The sequence below is a fragment of the Bos javanicus genome, chromosome 9 (assembly GCF_032452875.1).
Source record: "Bos javanicus breed banteng chromosome 9, ARS-OSU_banteng_1.0, whole genome shotgun sequence".
In the NCBI taxonomy this organism is placed as follows: domain Eukaryota; kingdom Metazoa; phylum Chordata; class Mammalia; order Artiodactyla; family Bovidae; genus Bos; species Bos javanicus.
Genome location: NC_083876.1, coordinates 65,499,213 through 65,514,716, shown reverse-complemented (window position 1 = coordinate 65,514,716; position 15,504 = coordinate 65,499,213). Strand labels below are relative to the sequence as shown.

General features: G+C 41.4%; 1 protein-coding gene across 2 annotated transcripts in view; it reads left to right on the top strand.

Annotated features, from left to right (window-relative positions):
* Positions 1-15,504, top strand: part of LOC133254002 (cytochrome b5 reductase 4) — a 114,758-nt gene that overhangs the window by 2,478 nt on the left and 96,776 nt on the right. For both annotated transcript variants that reach the window (XM_061427925.1, XM_061427924.1), the window contains exon 2: positions 6,559-6,712. In XM_061427925.1, coding sequence (XP_061283909.1) covers positions 6,559-6,712 — 154 coding nt within the window. The remainder of the gene's footprint in view (positions 1-6,558; positions 6,713-15,504) is intronic.

The window sequence follows — 15,504 nt, the reverse complement described above, 5'->3', positions numbered from 1 at the left end:
TGGGAAGGCCTCGGAGGCTAAAGCTTTTTCTAGAAACAAGAAGTAGGGACATGAACCCGGGAGGGTCCCTCAGGGCCTTGCTCAATTTCAAAACAGGCTAATCTGGAACATGTGAGAACCTGTGTCAGGATTGTATGAAATGGGTTGTAAATAAGAAGACAGAACTTAGTTGGGGAGGTTTGTGTATCATAATTGTTAGAAGCATGGACTTTTGAGTGAGAAAGACTCATTCTGTTTCCATCCCTACCTTTTAGCCTCTTTGAGTCTCTTTCCTCAGCTGTAAATGGGACTAATATGAATAATACCCGTTTTATAGGATTGTTCATAGGATTAAATGAGCTAATGTTTTTCTCAGCACAGTCCTGGGTTATGGTAAGCACTTACTAGATGTTACTAGCTTGTAGGCTTTTACGCAAGCCTCATTGATTGTTGAGGGATTGCTGTGCGTAAAAACCCATAGCACAGTGCCTGGTGCAGAGAATGCACTCAGTATGGTAGCTAATGTTATTTATAATAACCAACTAATAAGTATTTATTGAGAACCTACCATATGCTGGAGATATGGTCTCTTTTGGGGAGGGAGAAATTTCCACTTTTATCCATCCCTCTTGAGTCCTTGTGGCTAGACTGATAAAGTTGACACAAGACAGATTAGCAGTAGAAAAGATTTAAATTTTATTCATGCTTTTAAGCTTTTAGATAATAAATTTGATGCTGAAAGCTCAGCTTCCGTGTATACTGGTGCTGAATCAAATCTTGGAGACAGATTTTTGGGTGAAGTAGCAAAGGATAGCTTTATTGCTTTGCCAGGCAAAGGGAGACATGTCAGGCTCCTGTCCTCAAAACCACGTGTCCTAACTTGGGCAAGATAGTGACAAGTTTTGTGGTAAAAAAGGGTGAGATCAGCTCGTGGACAGTTCTTCCGATGGGTTGGTGGTGAGGTAAATAGGAGTCACTGGAAAAGACCCTGCTGCTGACAGAGATTGAGGGCAGGAGGAGAAGGTGGCAACCGAGGATGAGGTGGTTGGATGGCATCATCAACTCAATGGACATGCATTTGAGCAAACTCCTAGAGATGGTGAAGGACAAGGAAGCCTGGTGTGCTGTTGTCCACGGGGTCGCAAAGAGTCAGACACACAGCTAAGCGACTGAACAACCACAAATAGGAGTCAACATTGACAACCTTCAGGTCCAACTGCTCTGGGGGTCTGTATGCTTGTGGACAGCATACCATAACTTCCCCCACCTAGAAGGGGTTTCACTTCCTGCAAAACAGCTCAAAGATACTGTTGGGCTTCCTAGGTGGCTCAGTGGGTAAAGAATCCTCCTGAAATGCAGGAGACACAGGAGATGCAGGTTTGATCACTGGGTCAGGTAGATCTCCTGGAGGCGGAAATGGCACCCCACTCCAGTATTCTTGCCTGGGAAATCCCATGAACAGAGGAGCCTGGCAGACTACAGTCCATAGGGTCGCAAAGAGTCGACATGACTGAAGCAACTGAGCATGCAGACTTGATGGGGAAACAGGACCTTGCCCCAAGACTGCTCTTGACTGTCTCCCTGGTCTCACCACCCCTCCCTTCCCTAATTAGCAACTGCTTGGATCTGCCCATTGGAACTCAGGGAAGGTCACAGAGGCTTAGTGAAGGCTGTTTCCGATAATCAAAAAAGTGAGGGACACAGAAAAGCTAAGGATCCCAACAGGGCCCTGCATGATACCAAATTTGAGAGGAATTGATGGCTCAAAGAAACTTGGGTCTGGGTACTTAATTAGTAAGGAATTTAAGCAAAGTTTGGGCTTGGGTAGTAGATTAGTAAAGAAGTAACACAGCTTGCTTATAGTCTTCTGGGCCCCGAATTTCCTATCTCTGAGAGAAGGATGTCTTTCTACCTTCCAGTACAGGAAGGGCACCTTCCACAGGGGAGATTTGTTTCCTGCTTTCAAGGAGACCAAGAGGGTGGTCCAAGTATTCATCTTGCATGGCCTGCACTGGGCCCCAACAGCTCTGTTTTCAAAGAGTTTAATCCAGTGGACTTCACAGTTATAAATGCCTAAGGACTATAATAGTCTGTTATGACCATGAAGAAGTTGGTGCCAGAGAAAGCTTCTGGAGGAAGTAATGTCTGTGGCTGGGAGGGGCGAATCATCTTCCATTTGCCTAAAATATAGAACTCTAGTATTCGTGCCTGGAGAATCCCCATGGACAGAGGAGCCTGGTGGGCTACAGTCCATGGGGTCACAAAGAGTCGGACACGACTGAACGACTAGAACGACTAAGCACAGCATAGCAAAGTATAGAATGGCTTCCCAGATGGCTTAGTGGTAAAGAATTCGCCTTCCAATGCAAAAGATGCAGGAGACACTGGTTGGATCCCTGGGTCAGGAAAATTCCCCGATGGAGGTAATGGCAACCCGCTCCAGTATTCTTGCCTGAGAAATGCTATGGACAGAGAACCTTGGCAGGTTACAGTCCATGGGGTTGCAAAGAGTGGGATGAGACTGACTGAACATGCACTCTTGCAAAGCATAGAATGGGAAGGGACAAAAGTTCAGACATGGAGCTAGTGAAGTCAACTCTGACCAGATTATAAAGGGCCTGGTCAACCTCTGTAGGGAATTTAGAAACATTATAAGAAATATGAGGAGCCACTGAAGGAGGCAGGGCCCTGGATTAGATCTGCATTTCCAAAAGATAACTTTTAACTACCCTACAGGTGTGGAATGGTGAAAGAGAAGTGATTTTGGTTTGGGATAGGAAAAATCATATGTGTTCTCACACTTCATTTATGAAGACCAAGAGACCTAGAGAGTTGTAGTTAGTGATGGTAAGGATGGATGATGAGGATTAGTAAGAAGGAATGTGAAGTTGCCAAGACACCACAGACCTATTAACCTGGCTATTTTGGGGACAATTGAATGTCTAAAATAGATATGATTTAGGGAATTGAGATATTTAAATGTTTTAGTCCCTTTGGGCTTCTCTAACAGAATACCATAGGTGCCTCATAGACAACAGAAACTTATTTCTCACACTTCTAATTGATCTCAGGTCAGCTCGACCTGTAGCAGCTTGAAGCGGGGCTTCGGTTCCTGGCCAGAGTTTAAGTTGTGGCAGTGAAAACACTGAATCCTAGCCAATAGACTAGCGGTCAGTGACAAGGCCCTGGACCTTCAGTTTTGCAGAAAAAATTCCCACAAAGACAGGAAGTGGTGAGACAAGTAAAGTATTTATTGGGAGGAAAAAGAGTACAGTACACGTGGATAGACACACAGGCAGACTAAGAGAGAGTTGCTGAATCGTACTTCCCTGGGGGCTCAGATGATAAAGCGTCTGCCTGCAATATGGGAGACCCAGGTTCGATCCCTGGGTTGGAAAGGTCTCCTGGAGAAGGAAATGGCAACCCACTGCAGTATTCCTGCCTGGAGAATCCCAGGGATGGAGGAGCCTGGTAGGCTACAGTCCATGGGTTTGCAAAGAGTCGGACATGACTGAGAAACTTCACTTCACTACACGTGTCCTCATGGCAGTTTGAATTACTTACATGGAGCATATTTTCTGGGTTTTTTTTGGCCAGTCATTTTGATTTCCCTGGTTCAGAGACTGTATTTGATATATCTCAGAATCCTCCCATGTGTGGGGGGACATCTTTTAGCCAAGATGGACAATGAGCCTATGGGTAAAGAGCATCAGTTGGCATCAGTCCCCTTTTGACTTCCAAAGAGCCTTTCTGCACAGATGTAGTCAGGGAGATCTTTCTCAGTTGTCCAGATTTTCTAGTCTTGGAGTTTTGGTCCACCAGGAATGAATCTCCAATGACTTTACCCTGGGGGGGCCCACCTACCTCTTGCCTTATCGTGACTGGGAATTCCAAGATCAGTGCAAAACTGGCCAGTTTTGTGTCTGGTGAGAGCCTGATTCCTGTTTTGTAGCCATCTTTTCTGGAGAAGGCAATGGCAGCCCACTCCAGTACTCTTGTCTGGCAAATCCCATGGACAGAGGAGCCTGGTAGGCTGCAGTCCATGGGGTCACTAGGAGTCGGACACCACTGAGTGACTTCACTTTCACTTTTCACTTTCATGCATTGGAGAAGGAAATGGCAACCCACTCCAGTGTTCTTGTCTGGAGAATCCCAGGGACCAGGGAGCCTGGTGGGCTGCCATCTCTGGGGTCGCAGAGAGTCAGACACGACTCAAGTGACTTAGCAGCAGCAGCCATCTTTTCAGTGTCCTTACTTGGTGGAAGAGGTGAGGGAGCTCTCTATATGGCCTCTTTTATAAGGGCCTTAATCCCAACAACCTCATCACCCACCAAAGGTGCCACTTCCTAGTACCAGCATATCAAGGATCAGCATTTCAACCTAATTTGGTAGGGGGATACAAACATTCAGTCTATAGCAATAAGCTTCCTCGAATAATGTGACTGCTTTTACGTTAAACAGTTATCTGGTACTATGTTACATACTAGTTATACAGGTTAGATGTGTGGAAAAATTTCCACTAGGGTGTCTTAACTGGTTAAAATACTAATGACATAATAATACCCCTTATCAAAAAGCCTTGAAAATGTATTAAAACAAAACCCTGCAAAATCCCAAACATCTTGTTATTAGACCCTCTGAACAGGTGCAGGCAAAGTTTTGTGGACAAGGCAAGATAATAAATATTTTAGGCTTTGAGGATGTCATAAGGACTCAATCTCTTCACCATCACCAGCACCACCACATGTAGAAATTATTCTTGGCTCAAGGGCTACACAGAAACAGAAACAGGAACAGGCCAGTTTGCCAACCCCTTCCCTAGAGTGTGGCAGTTTTATTATCTTCTATTACTTGATAACCTTTGTTTCTCAGTGGATGGATTCTTAGAAAACATCTTTCTATCTCACGTGAGTTCTAATAGCCTGTGTATGTTGAAAGTCCAGAAAGTCAGCGTTAGCCAATTGTTTCTATTTTCTTTTTTTTTAAATGGCATTTGTGACATCACCATATTGGTTTTTTATTTTTATTTTTTTAATTTAATTTAATTTAATTTTTATTTTATTTTATTTTTAAACTTTATATAATTGTATTAGTTTTGCCAAATATCAAAATGAATCCGCCACAGGTATATATGTGTTCCCCATCCTAGACCCTCCTCCCTCCTCCCTCCCCATACCATCCCTCTGGGTCTTCCCAGTGCACTAGCCCCAAGCATCCAGTATCGTGCATCGAACCTGGACTGGCATCTCGTTTCTTACATGATATTTTACGTGTTTCAATGTCATTCTCCCAAATCTTCCCACCCTCTCCTTCTCCCACAGAGTCCATAAGACTGTTCTATACATCAGTGTCTCTTTTGCTGTCTCGTACAACGGGTTATTGTTACCATCTTTCTAAATTCCATATATATGTGTTAGTATACTGTATTGATGTTTTTCCTTCTGGCTTACTTCACTCTGTATAATAGGCTCCAGTTTCATCCACCTCATTAGAACTGATTCAAATGTATTCTTTTTAATGTCTGAGTAATACTCCATTGTGTATATGTACCACAGCTTTCTTTATCCATTCATCTGCTGATGGACATCTAGGTTGCTTCCATGTCCTGGCTATTATAAACAGTGCTGCGATGAACATTGGGGTACACGTGTCTCTTTCCCTTCTGGTTTCCTCAGTGTGTATGCCGAGCAGTGGGATTGCTGGATCATAAGGCAGTTCTATTTCCAGTTTTTTAAGGAATCTCCACACTGTTCTCCATAGTGGCTGTACTAGTTTGCATTCCCACCAACAGTGTAAGAGGGTTCCCTTTTCTCCACACCCTCTCCAGCATTTATTATTTGTAGATTTTTGAATCGCAGCCATTCTGACTGGTGTGAAATGGTACCTCATAGTGGTTTTGATTGAGGGAGAGATGGCAGAAATGGGAGAAAATAATAGCAAATGAAGCAACTGACAAACAACTAATCTCAAAAATATACAAGCAACTCCTACAGCTCAACTCCAGAAAAATAAATGACCCAATCAAAAAATGGGCCAAAGAACTAAATAGACATTTCTCCAAAGAAGACATACAGATGGCTAACAAACACATGAAAAGATGCTCAACATCACTCATTATCAGAGAAATGCAAATCAAAACCACGATGAGGTACCATTTCACACCAGTCAGAATGGCTGTTTCTATTTTCTTCTATCAAATCTCATTTGATTTTTTAAGGCAAAAAATTGTTGGTCCAGGTTGGTAAGCAGCTATAACATATTAGTGATAGAGCCAGGACCAAAACTTTTCTTCTGACTCTGGGGTCAGTACTACCCTTGGACTGTGATTTCATTAGATTGACATTTGTGTCCAGAATTTCTAAACCCCATCTCATGGCCCAGGCGTTAATGTTCCATTTGTAATTCTAATACACCCTCCTAAAGATGGAAGAAGATTTTTAGAATTTTTAGATTTGTTTTCTTATTCTTTTGAGTGGGAATCTGAGTAATGAAGTGTCCTGAAGACAAGCAGCAGGAGGGGGAAGGAAATTCAGCTGATTTGAAGAAGCCACGTTGAATTCTTCCCTTTTCCTTTTTGAGGTCCCTCTGAAACAGGGCAGAAGTCTCATGGATTGGATTCGACTGACCAAAAGTGGAAAGGACCTAACGGGATTAAAAGGCAGATTAATTGAAGTAACTGAAGAAGAACTTAAAAAACACAACAAAAAAGATGACTGTTGGATATGCATAAGAGGTAGGTGGAATTTACTGTGTACTGCAGAATGTGTTGGTGGGCTTTCCCCTTGTAATGCCGTATACTTCTTGGCCCTGTTACTTGGTAATATGATTCACAGTTAGTAACAAAACGTTAGTTACAGTTAGTAACTGTAAACACAATTTTCAGTTAGTAACAAACATTTGCAGTTAGTAAAAAACATGCCTTATGCTGGACAATAAATAAATTCTTTAATTCTGAATTTGAACAGTATTTCTCTCTAAATCAGTGTTCATACAGTATTCCTGTACTGTATTCCCTTTGAAAGAAAACAAGTGTTTGACAGATAATATAATACAAAGTAATAAAATTATTCAGCAGCATCTAGTTTAAATGCATTAATGTTCCACCTTTGTGTCTTACAACAGAATTCCATAGGAAAAAAGTGTCTCTGAAACTCTAAAGTAAATCAGAAAGCCCACATTAAAGCAGGATCTTTTGTTCTCATTTGCAGCAATTTTTATTACTTAATCCATGTTTGTTAGCAATATTAGTTACCTGATTTTCCTAGCCCACAACAAATTAGAAGCAAGAAATTGGAAATACTGAGTTGGCCAAAAAGTTCATTCAGATTTTTCCCTAAGATATTATAGAAAAACCTGAACGAAATTTTTGACCAACTCAATAGATAGATTGGGGAGAATGAGCAGAGAAATAGAACAGTAGCTGATGAAAGTAGATTTCATGGTGTCTGCCAACCTGGCATGGTGAGGGAAGCAAAAACAATGAAGGGCTTACAGCTCTACGCTGGGTCTTGACAGAGTCCTTGAGTCATCCAGCAAGAGTTCAGTATATTTGCTTTCCTCAGTTTAAAGAAGAAAGGAAATGAATCACTTATTGCTGTTATCACTGTTGTAATTTTATCACAGTATAATTTTGATTTGGGGGGTGTGTGTGTGTGTGTGTTAGTCACTCAGTCATGTCTGACTCTTTGTGACCCCATGGTCTGTAGCCTACCAGGCTCCTCTGTCCTTGGAATTCTCCAGGCAATACTGGAATGGGTTGCCATTCTCTTCTCCAGGGTGTTTTCCCAACCCAGGGATTGAACCTGGGTCTCCTGAATTGTGGGCAGATTCTTTACCATCTGAGCCACCAGGGAGGCCATTGTTGTTAGTTATCCTGGTAACACTGTCACCCATATGAGGGCAGAGACCATGTCAGTTACCTGCCCTGTCTTCAGTGCTTGGTACATTGAGGTCATCCCTTTGTTTGTTGAACTAGTGCAACACTTATCATTTTCAAGAAATTTGGTTACTTGAATAGGTGTGTGGTTGTCCCAGTCAATCAGGGATAGGATAAATGGAAAGACACCAGTAGCCCTGTTAGTTTGCTAAGTAGGCACAGACAAAATATAACAAACTGAGTGACTTGAAGCACAGAAATTTATTATCTCCCAGATCTGAAGGCTAAACTTTGAGATCAGGCTGTCTTTGGGCTTGAAGAAGAATCTGTTCCATGCTTCTCACCTTTCTTCTGGTGGTTTGCTGGCAGTCTTTGGAGTTGCTTGGCTTGTTGGAAAATCACCCTGATCTCTGACTTCATCTTTATATGACTTTCCTCCTGTATGCTTGTTGGTGTCCAGATTTGCTGATTTTATAAGGACACCCAGTCATATTGGAGAGGAGCCTGCCGGATTCTATTATGACCTCACCTGATTACATCTGCATTGACCCCGTATCCACATAAGGTCATGTTCTGAAGTACTGCAAGACTTTAACATCTGAGTATGAGGGATACACAAGTCAACTCATTACAGATGGAAGTAGTGTGTAGAATGTTTTCCAGCAGCAGAGGGTATGGAATCTTCCAGCAGGGGCTGGGATAGCTTGTCCTAAGACAGATGCTCTTTGGGAAGTTTCTCAGGGAAATAAACTGTTTCTAATACCCTTCCTGCCTTCTGTCTGTGCTGCAGACCCATTTACCAGGTGCAGGTCACTGGCAGCAGGTGCTGTCCCCATTCTTCCTGAGTGTCTTCTGCTGGCCTCTGTGAAGTGGAGGTCAGTTTTCCCATGAGCATCTCTCAGCTGGTCCAGGCTACAGGCATGTCTGACCTGTTTCTGCAGTGAGTGAAGTTGCTGAGTCGTGTCCGACTCTTTGTGACCCCATGGACTGTAACCCCCCCAGGCTCCTCCGTCCATGGGATTCTCCAGGCAAGAATACTGGAGTGGATTGCCATTTCCTACTTCTTCTGCAGTAGGAAGCCACTTTTCCAGAAAAGTCTCTCATGTGAACCCTTCACATCCTAATGCTGTTAAATAAATGAGTCGTTGTTATAGTACAGCAATACTTTATTATTCATTTGATATATTGATGGAGACCAGGGACTGTTTTGGTATGTTTGAAACATAATACATGTTGTTTCCAGCTACATATCTCCCACAGTGAATTGAATGGCTGGCACTCTTCCAGTGAGGTCATTGATTTAAGGTTAAATTCTTTTAGAGTTTCTATTGAAGAGTATATTCTACCCTATTAATAAGACTTCTCCCCTGATTGCCAAGTAAGATGTGTTTGTTTTTTTTTTCCTATTGACAGAGTTTGGTTTTTAATTTTAATAAAGAAGCAGTTGATTGAGACACTGCCCTGGGATCTTCCACTCTAGCAGGAGAAAGTAAATGACTGTTGGACAAGACCCAGAGAAGTGCCCTATGAGGGCTATAAGGAAAGTGAGATCAGATTTCAGGGAGGGAGACATGGGTTAGGAAAATCAGAGATGCTTTTGTGATAGAGATAAGCCTTGAAACGGTGTTGAGGATTTCAATGGGAAGTGAGGCAGAAGCACACCCAAGTGGAGGGAAATGCATAACTAAGGGTGTAGACACAGAAAAGCTGGAGGTGTGTTCTGGAGCTTAGCCTACGTGTTAAGAGAATTGTAAGAAAGGAGACTATAAAGGCATGTTAGGGAAGATTGCGGAGGACCTTGAAAACCAGGCTGAGAAATGTATTCTTAATTTTGATAGCAGTGTGAACTATTGGAGATGTTTGAATGTGGAAACAGTATGATCAGAGATGGCCTTGGAAAGATCAGTCTGGTGGGTGTAGTGGATTGACATGAGACTAGGAAAGTTTTTAGCTCGTACAAAAGTTCGGGAGGTAATAGATAACCCAGGATGTTGTCAAAGGCAACAAAGTAGGATGAACATGAGACAGATTACTGGTAATTTCTGACACAGTCGTCTAGGAAAGTAGAAGAAAGCACAGGACTAAATGTAATTCTTTTTCTTCTTAATTGTTCTAATTTAAAATATTAATGATACCTTCTTAAATGTATGCCACATCTAGCTTTGTAGGTCAGAGATAGTGTTCGGACACAAGTTTTAATCTAAAGCTGTACCACAGATCATGGTATAAATTTTTTTTCTCCTTTTTAAAGTATTCTTCATTTTCTAACAATTACACCATTTTTATGTCAGTTCAAATTTCAGCTTGATCAGCCCAAGAGAGACATAAAATGTCTCTATAGAAAATATTTACTTTAGTATGTAATATTTAATATCGGCAGTAGTATAGTGTTAGTTACTCAGTCATGTCTGACTCTTTGCAACCCCGTGGACTATAGCCCACCAGGCTCTTTTGTCCATGGAATTCTCCAGGCAAGAATACTGGAATGAATAGCCATTCCCTTCTCCAGGATATTGGATTACACTCTCAGTCCTATCTGACTCTTATGGACACCATGGACTGTAGCACACCAGGCTTCTCTGTCCATGGGATTTCCCAGGTGAGATTACTGGAGGAGGTTGCCATTTCCTCTTCCAGGGGATCTTCCTGACCAAGGGATCAAACCCACATCTCTTGTGTCTTCTGCATTGCAGGCAGATTCTTTATCCATTGAGCCATCAGAGAAGATTTCTACCCCTTTTATCTAGTAACTAACAAAATTATTGGGATTGGCTCTGATCGACACAGTTTTGATCATGTTCTCATTGCTAGAATAGTGGTTCTATTTAGGGGAAAATGGTGTAACTTACTCACTTAAACCGAGGTTACAAGTTCATCCTGTAGCCTAGAGAGGGGCCAGACTGAAGTGTCAGGGAGGATATGACTCCTTGAACAAAAAGTGATGCAGTTGCTGGAAGTAGAGTAGATGTCAGGGATATTAAATCTTATGCCACTACAGAAAGTAGAGTACCTTGCCAAAGTCATAGCTGATGAGAATGGAGCCACTATTTTAACCTAGGCAACTTGATTCTAAGCTGTTATGCTTAAACCACATTGCACTGCTTTCTGTTTTATCATATTCAACTCTAGATTCGGAGAAGGCCATGGCACCCCACTCCAGTGCTCTTGCCTGGAAACTCCCATGGACGGAGGAGCCTGGTGGGCTGCAGTCCGTGGGGTCGTGAAGAGTCGGACACGACTGAGTGACTTCACTTTCACTTTTCACTTTCATGCATTGGAGAAGGAAATGGCAACCCACTCCAGTGTTCTTGCCTGGAGAATCCCAGGGATGGGGAAGCCTGGTAGGCTGCCGTCTAGGGGGTCACACAGAGTTGGACACGACTGAAGTGACTTAGCAGCAGCAGCAGCAGCAACTCTAGATTGGATCCTGGCTTAGCCTTTGTGCTGTAACCCACTTGTGAGTGCCATTTGTGAACTAATTCATTATGAGATTACAGTGAAGTGCCTACTGCTTGCAGCTCTCCTCTTGTGCTAAATAACATTACTAATTAAAAGTCATACAGGTTTTTCCATAAGATATTACTGCAAAACCTGAATGAGGATTGAGACTATTTTTATTTTTAGAAATTTAGTGAAGTATAGCTTTTACTTTTTTGTGTGACTTTGTGTATAGTTGTCACTCGGGCTCTAAGTTTTACCTTTCTCTTTCTGTGCATTGGTTCACTCGTGTAAGCGATATTTCTTGGGATCTACTATATGTCATGCACTGTACCAGGTCCTGGGTAGTGACCTGGGTATTTAGAACAGAGGTGGCCCCTGCTGTTGTGGCATTTATAATCTAGTGCAGAACACAAAGCGTTAACCAAGACTGAGGAGTATTGTGAAAGAGAGGTCTGCTGTGTCAAGAGTGAAGATTGTGGAGGACTGAGCAGAGATGAAAGATAAGTGGGTGTTAACTAAAGAGGAAAGGGAACAATATTATAGGTTCCGGAAAAAGCATGTGCAAGGTCTGGATGGTGTGACTGTGTAAGGAAAAAAAAAGGTGTATATGTATACATATAACTGATTCACTTTGCTGTACAGTAGAAACTAACACACTATTGTAAAGCAACTATACTCCAATAAAAATTAATTAAAATAATTTTTTTTTAAAAGCTCAAATGCAACATATAGGTATTCATTGTGAATATGAGGAACTTCAAATTAGTGATACCTGTATTCTTTCTTCTCTCCCTTTTGTTAAAAAGTCAAAAATTTTCTTTCTAAGGCTCACTCACTCTTTTCTAAGTCTTAACCCTTTATGTGCTCCTATCAATTCTCTTCAGCCTCCTCTGTGATCTCAGGCAGTTGTTTAACCATTATTTAAACACAGTTCGTTCTCCCAACAGTTTCTTCCTTTCAATCTTCTCCTCTTAGCCTGGTCCTCTTGGAATTTGCTTCTTCCCCTGGGCTTTCTTCCTCAGCATTTGATACAGGACCTCTGTTAGAACATGTCAGGTTGGTGCAAATGTAATTATGGTTTCGCACCATGAATTTTGGGCTTCCCTGGTGGCTCAGATGGTAAAGAATCTGCCTGCAGTGTGGGAGACCTGGGTTCGATCCCTGGGTTGTTAAGATCCCCTGAAGAAAGGAATATCTACCCACTCCAGCATTCTGGCCTGGAGAATTCCATGGACAGAGGAGCCTGGCAGGCTACAGTCCATGCAGTTGCAGAGTCAGACACTACTGAGTGAGTTTTACTTCACCATGAATTTTAAGTCATTATAACTAGGCTCAACCACTTTTTTATTAATAAGAATAGGAACCATTACAGTCAACACATTTTTGCCAACAATAAATAAGTTTGTTTATCCTATAGCATAAAAATTTGTGCTTCAGGACTCTGCGGACTTTTAGAAAGCATTTTCTGCATCCTGCTGGTTGTGGAAGCGTCTTCCCTGCAAAAAGTCATGACATTTGAAGAAATGGTAGTCTGTTGGCAAGAGGTCAGGTGAATATGGTGGATGAGGCAAAACTTCATAGCCCAATTTGTTCAACTTTTAAAGCATCGGTGGTGTGACGTGCAGTTGGGCATTGTCATTGAGATGAATTGGGCCCTTTCTGTTGACCAGTGCCGGCTGCAGGCTTTGCAGTTTTCAGTGCATCTCATCGATTTGCTGAGCATACTTCTCAGATATAATGATTTTGCCAGGATTCAGAAAGCTGTAGTGTATCAACCCAGCAGCAGACCACCAAACAGTGACTATGACCTTTTCTTGGCTCAAGTTTGGCTTTGGAAAGTGCTTTGAAGTTTCTCAGTCCATCTACTGAGCCAGTCGTTACCTTTTTGTTGCACATCACAATCTGATTGATAAAGTATTGTTGCATTGAATAAGAGAAGATGGCACTTCCAAATGATAATTTTCTTGATTTGTGGTCAGCTCATGAAGTACCCACTTATCAATCTTTTTTCCCTTCCAGTTTGTTTCAAATGCCAAACGACCATAGAATGGTCATTAGCAGTTCCTGGGCCAAATGTGTTGTTGATGTTGCAAGTTGTCTTCACTGCTTTATGACCCATTTTGAACTCCAATAAGAAAATCACTCAAATTTGTTTTTTGTCTTAACATAATTTCTATAGTCTAAAGTAAATATAAAATAAACAGCAAGGAATGTCATTAGCAAAAAAACATAAAAGCAAGAAATGTGCATTAAAATTATATGTAACATAACTGTATTTATTTAGAACATATTCCAATATCAAATGGCAAATTTCAACAATGCAAAAACTTCAATTACTTTTGCACCCACTTAATATATTATCTTTTGGGACACTTCATCTATTACTGTCTTTTAATTTAAATTGAGTTTCAGGGTATTAATTTACTGTTTCTCTCCCTACCCCTAGCATCTAGTACAGGGCATGGCTCATGGGTAGTGCTCAGTAAGTATCCTTTGAATCATGTGTAGAACTTTTAAACAACCTTCGGTAGGGATATTTTAATGATTTCACAAAATAGTAACCAGTTGAGAGACTTGTAATTTTGCTATTTCCAGATGATTGGCTCTTGGAGTTAGGAAATATATCAGTTCCTTAATCAAAATATTTGTTATTTCTAGACAGTTTTCTAATATATTCTATGGTCAGTTATTCATTTTGGGGTCTCATAGAATGTAAACTGCAGCCTGATGGAGCTCATATGTTATCTTTCCTTGTACAGCTTCATGTTGTCTTCTGCAGGCTTTGCACTCGGCAGGGGTTAAATAAATATTGGAGGTTTCTTCAGGGCCATTTTTGGTCATTAATATTTTCAGTTAAACCTTTTATTTTGAAAAAGTTTCAAACTTACAAAAAAAAAACAACAAACAGTTGTAAAGGTGATGCAGTGATCTCTAGAAATCCTTCACCTGTCCTGAGTCAACCATTATTGACATGTTGTTGTTGTTATTGTGTTTGACTTTTTGTGACCCCATGGACTGCACCATGCCCAGCTTCCCTATCCCTCACTATCTCTCAGAGTTTTCCCAAGTTCATGTCCATTGATCAGTGGTGCCATGCAACCATCTCATCCTCTACTGCCCTCTTCTCCTTTTGCTTTCAATTTTTCCCAGTACCAGAGTCTTTCCAGTGAGTCAGCTCTTTGCATCAGGTGAGCAAAGTATTGGAGCTTCAGATTCAGCAAAACCCCTTCCAGTGAGTATTCAGGGTTGATTTCCTTTAGGATTGACTGGTTTGATCTCCTTACAGTCCAGGGAACTCTCAAGAGTCTTCTCCAGCACCATAGTTCAAAAGCATCAATTCTTCGGCACTCCACCTTCCTTACTGTCCAGCTCTCACATCCATACGTGACTACTAGGAAGACCATAGCTTTGACTGTATGGACCTTTGTTGGCAAAGTGATGTCTTTGCTTTTTAATACACAGTCTAGGTTTGTCATTGCTTTCCGTCCAAAAAGCAAGTGTCTTTTAATTTCATGGCTGCAGTCACCATCCACAGTGATTTTACAGCCCAAGAAGAGAAAATCTGTCACTGCTTCCACTTTTTCTGCTTCTGTTTGAAGTGAAGGGATCAGATGCTGTGATCTTAGTTTTTTTCATATTGAGTTTTAAGCCAGCTTTTTCACTCTCCTCTTTCACCCTCATCAAGAGGCTCTTTACTTCCTCTTTGCTTTCTGCCATTAGAGTGGTATCATCTGTTGTTGACATGAAAGTGAAAGTGAAGTTGCTCAGTTGTGTCTGACTCTTTGCGACCCCATGGGTTGTAGCCTACCAGGCTTCTCTGTCCATGGGATTTTCCAGGCAAGAGTACTGGAGTGGGTTGCCATTTCTTTCTCCAGGAGATCTTCCCAACCCAGGGATTGAACCCGGGTCTCCTGCATTGTTGACATAGTCATCATTACATTTTAATGAATCCGTTTTATCTTCACTGTTAACTTATTCCTTATACTTTTTTGTCATCTTTGTTTTAGTCATTACACTAAGGGTTTATGATACTCATTTTTAATGTATCACAGTCTACCTTCAAACAGTATTATACCATTTTACATATAGTATAAGAGTATATAGGCTATACTTCCATTTCTTTCTCTTGTGTCTTGTCTAATCCTTATTATTTATTCTGCATACTCTATACATCCTGCAATATATTACAGTTTTTGCTTAGACCGTCA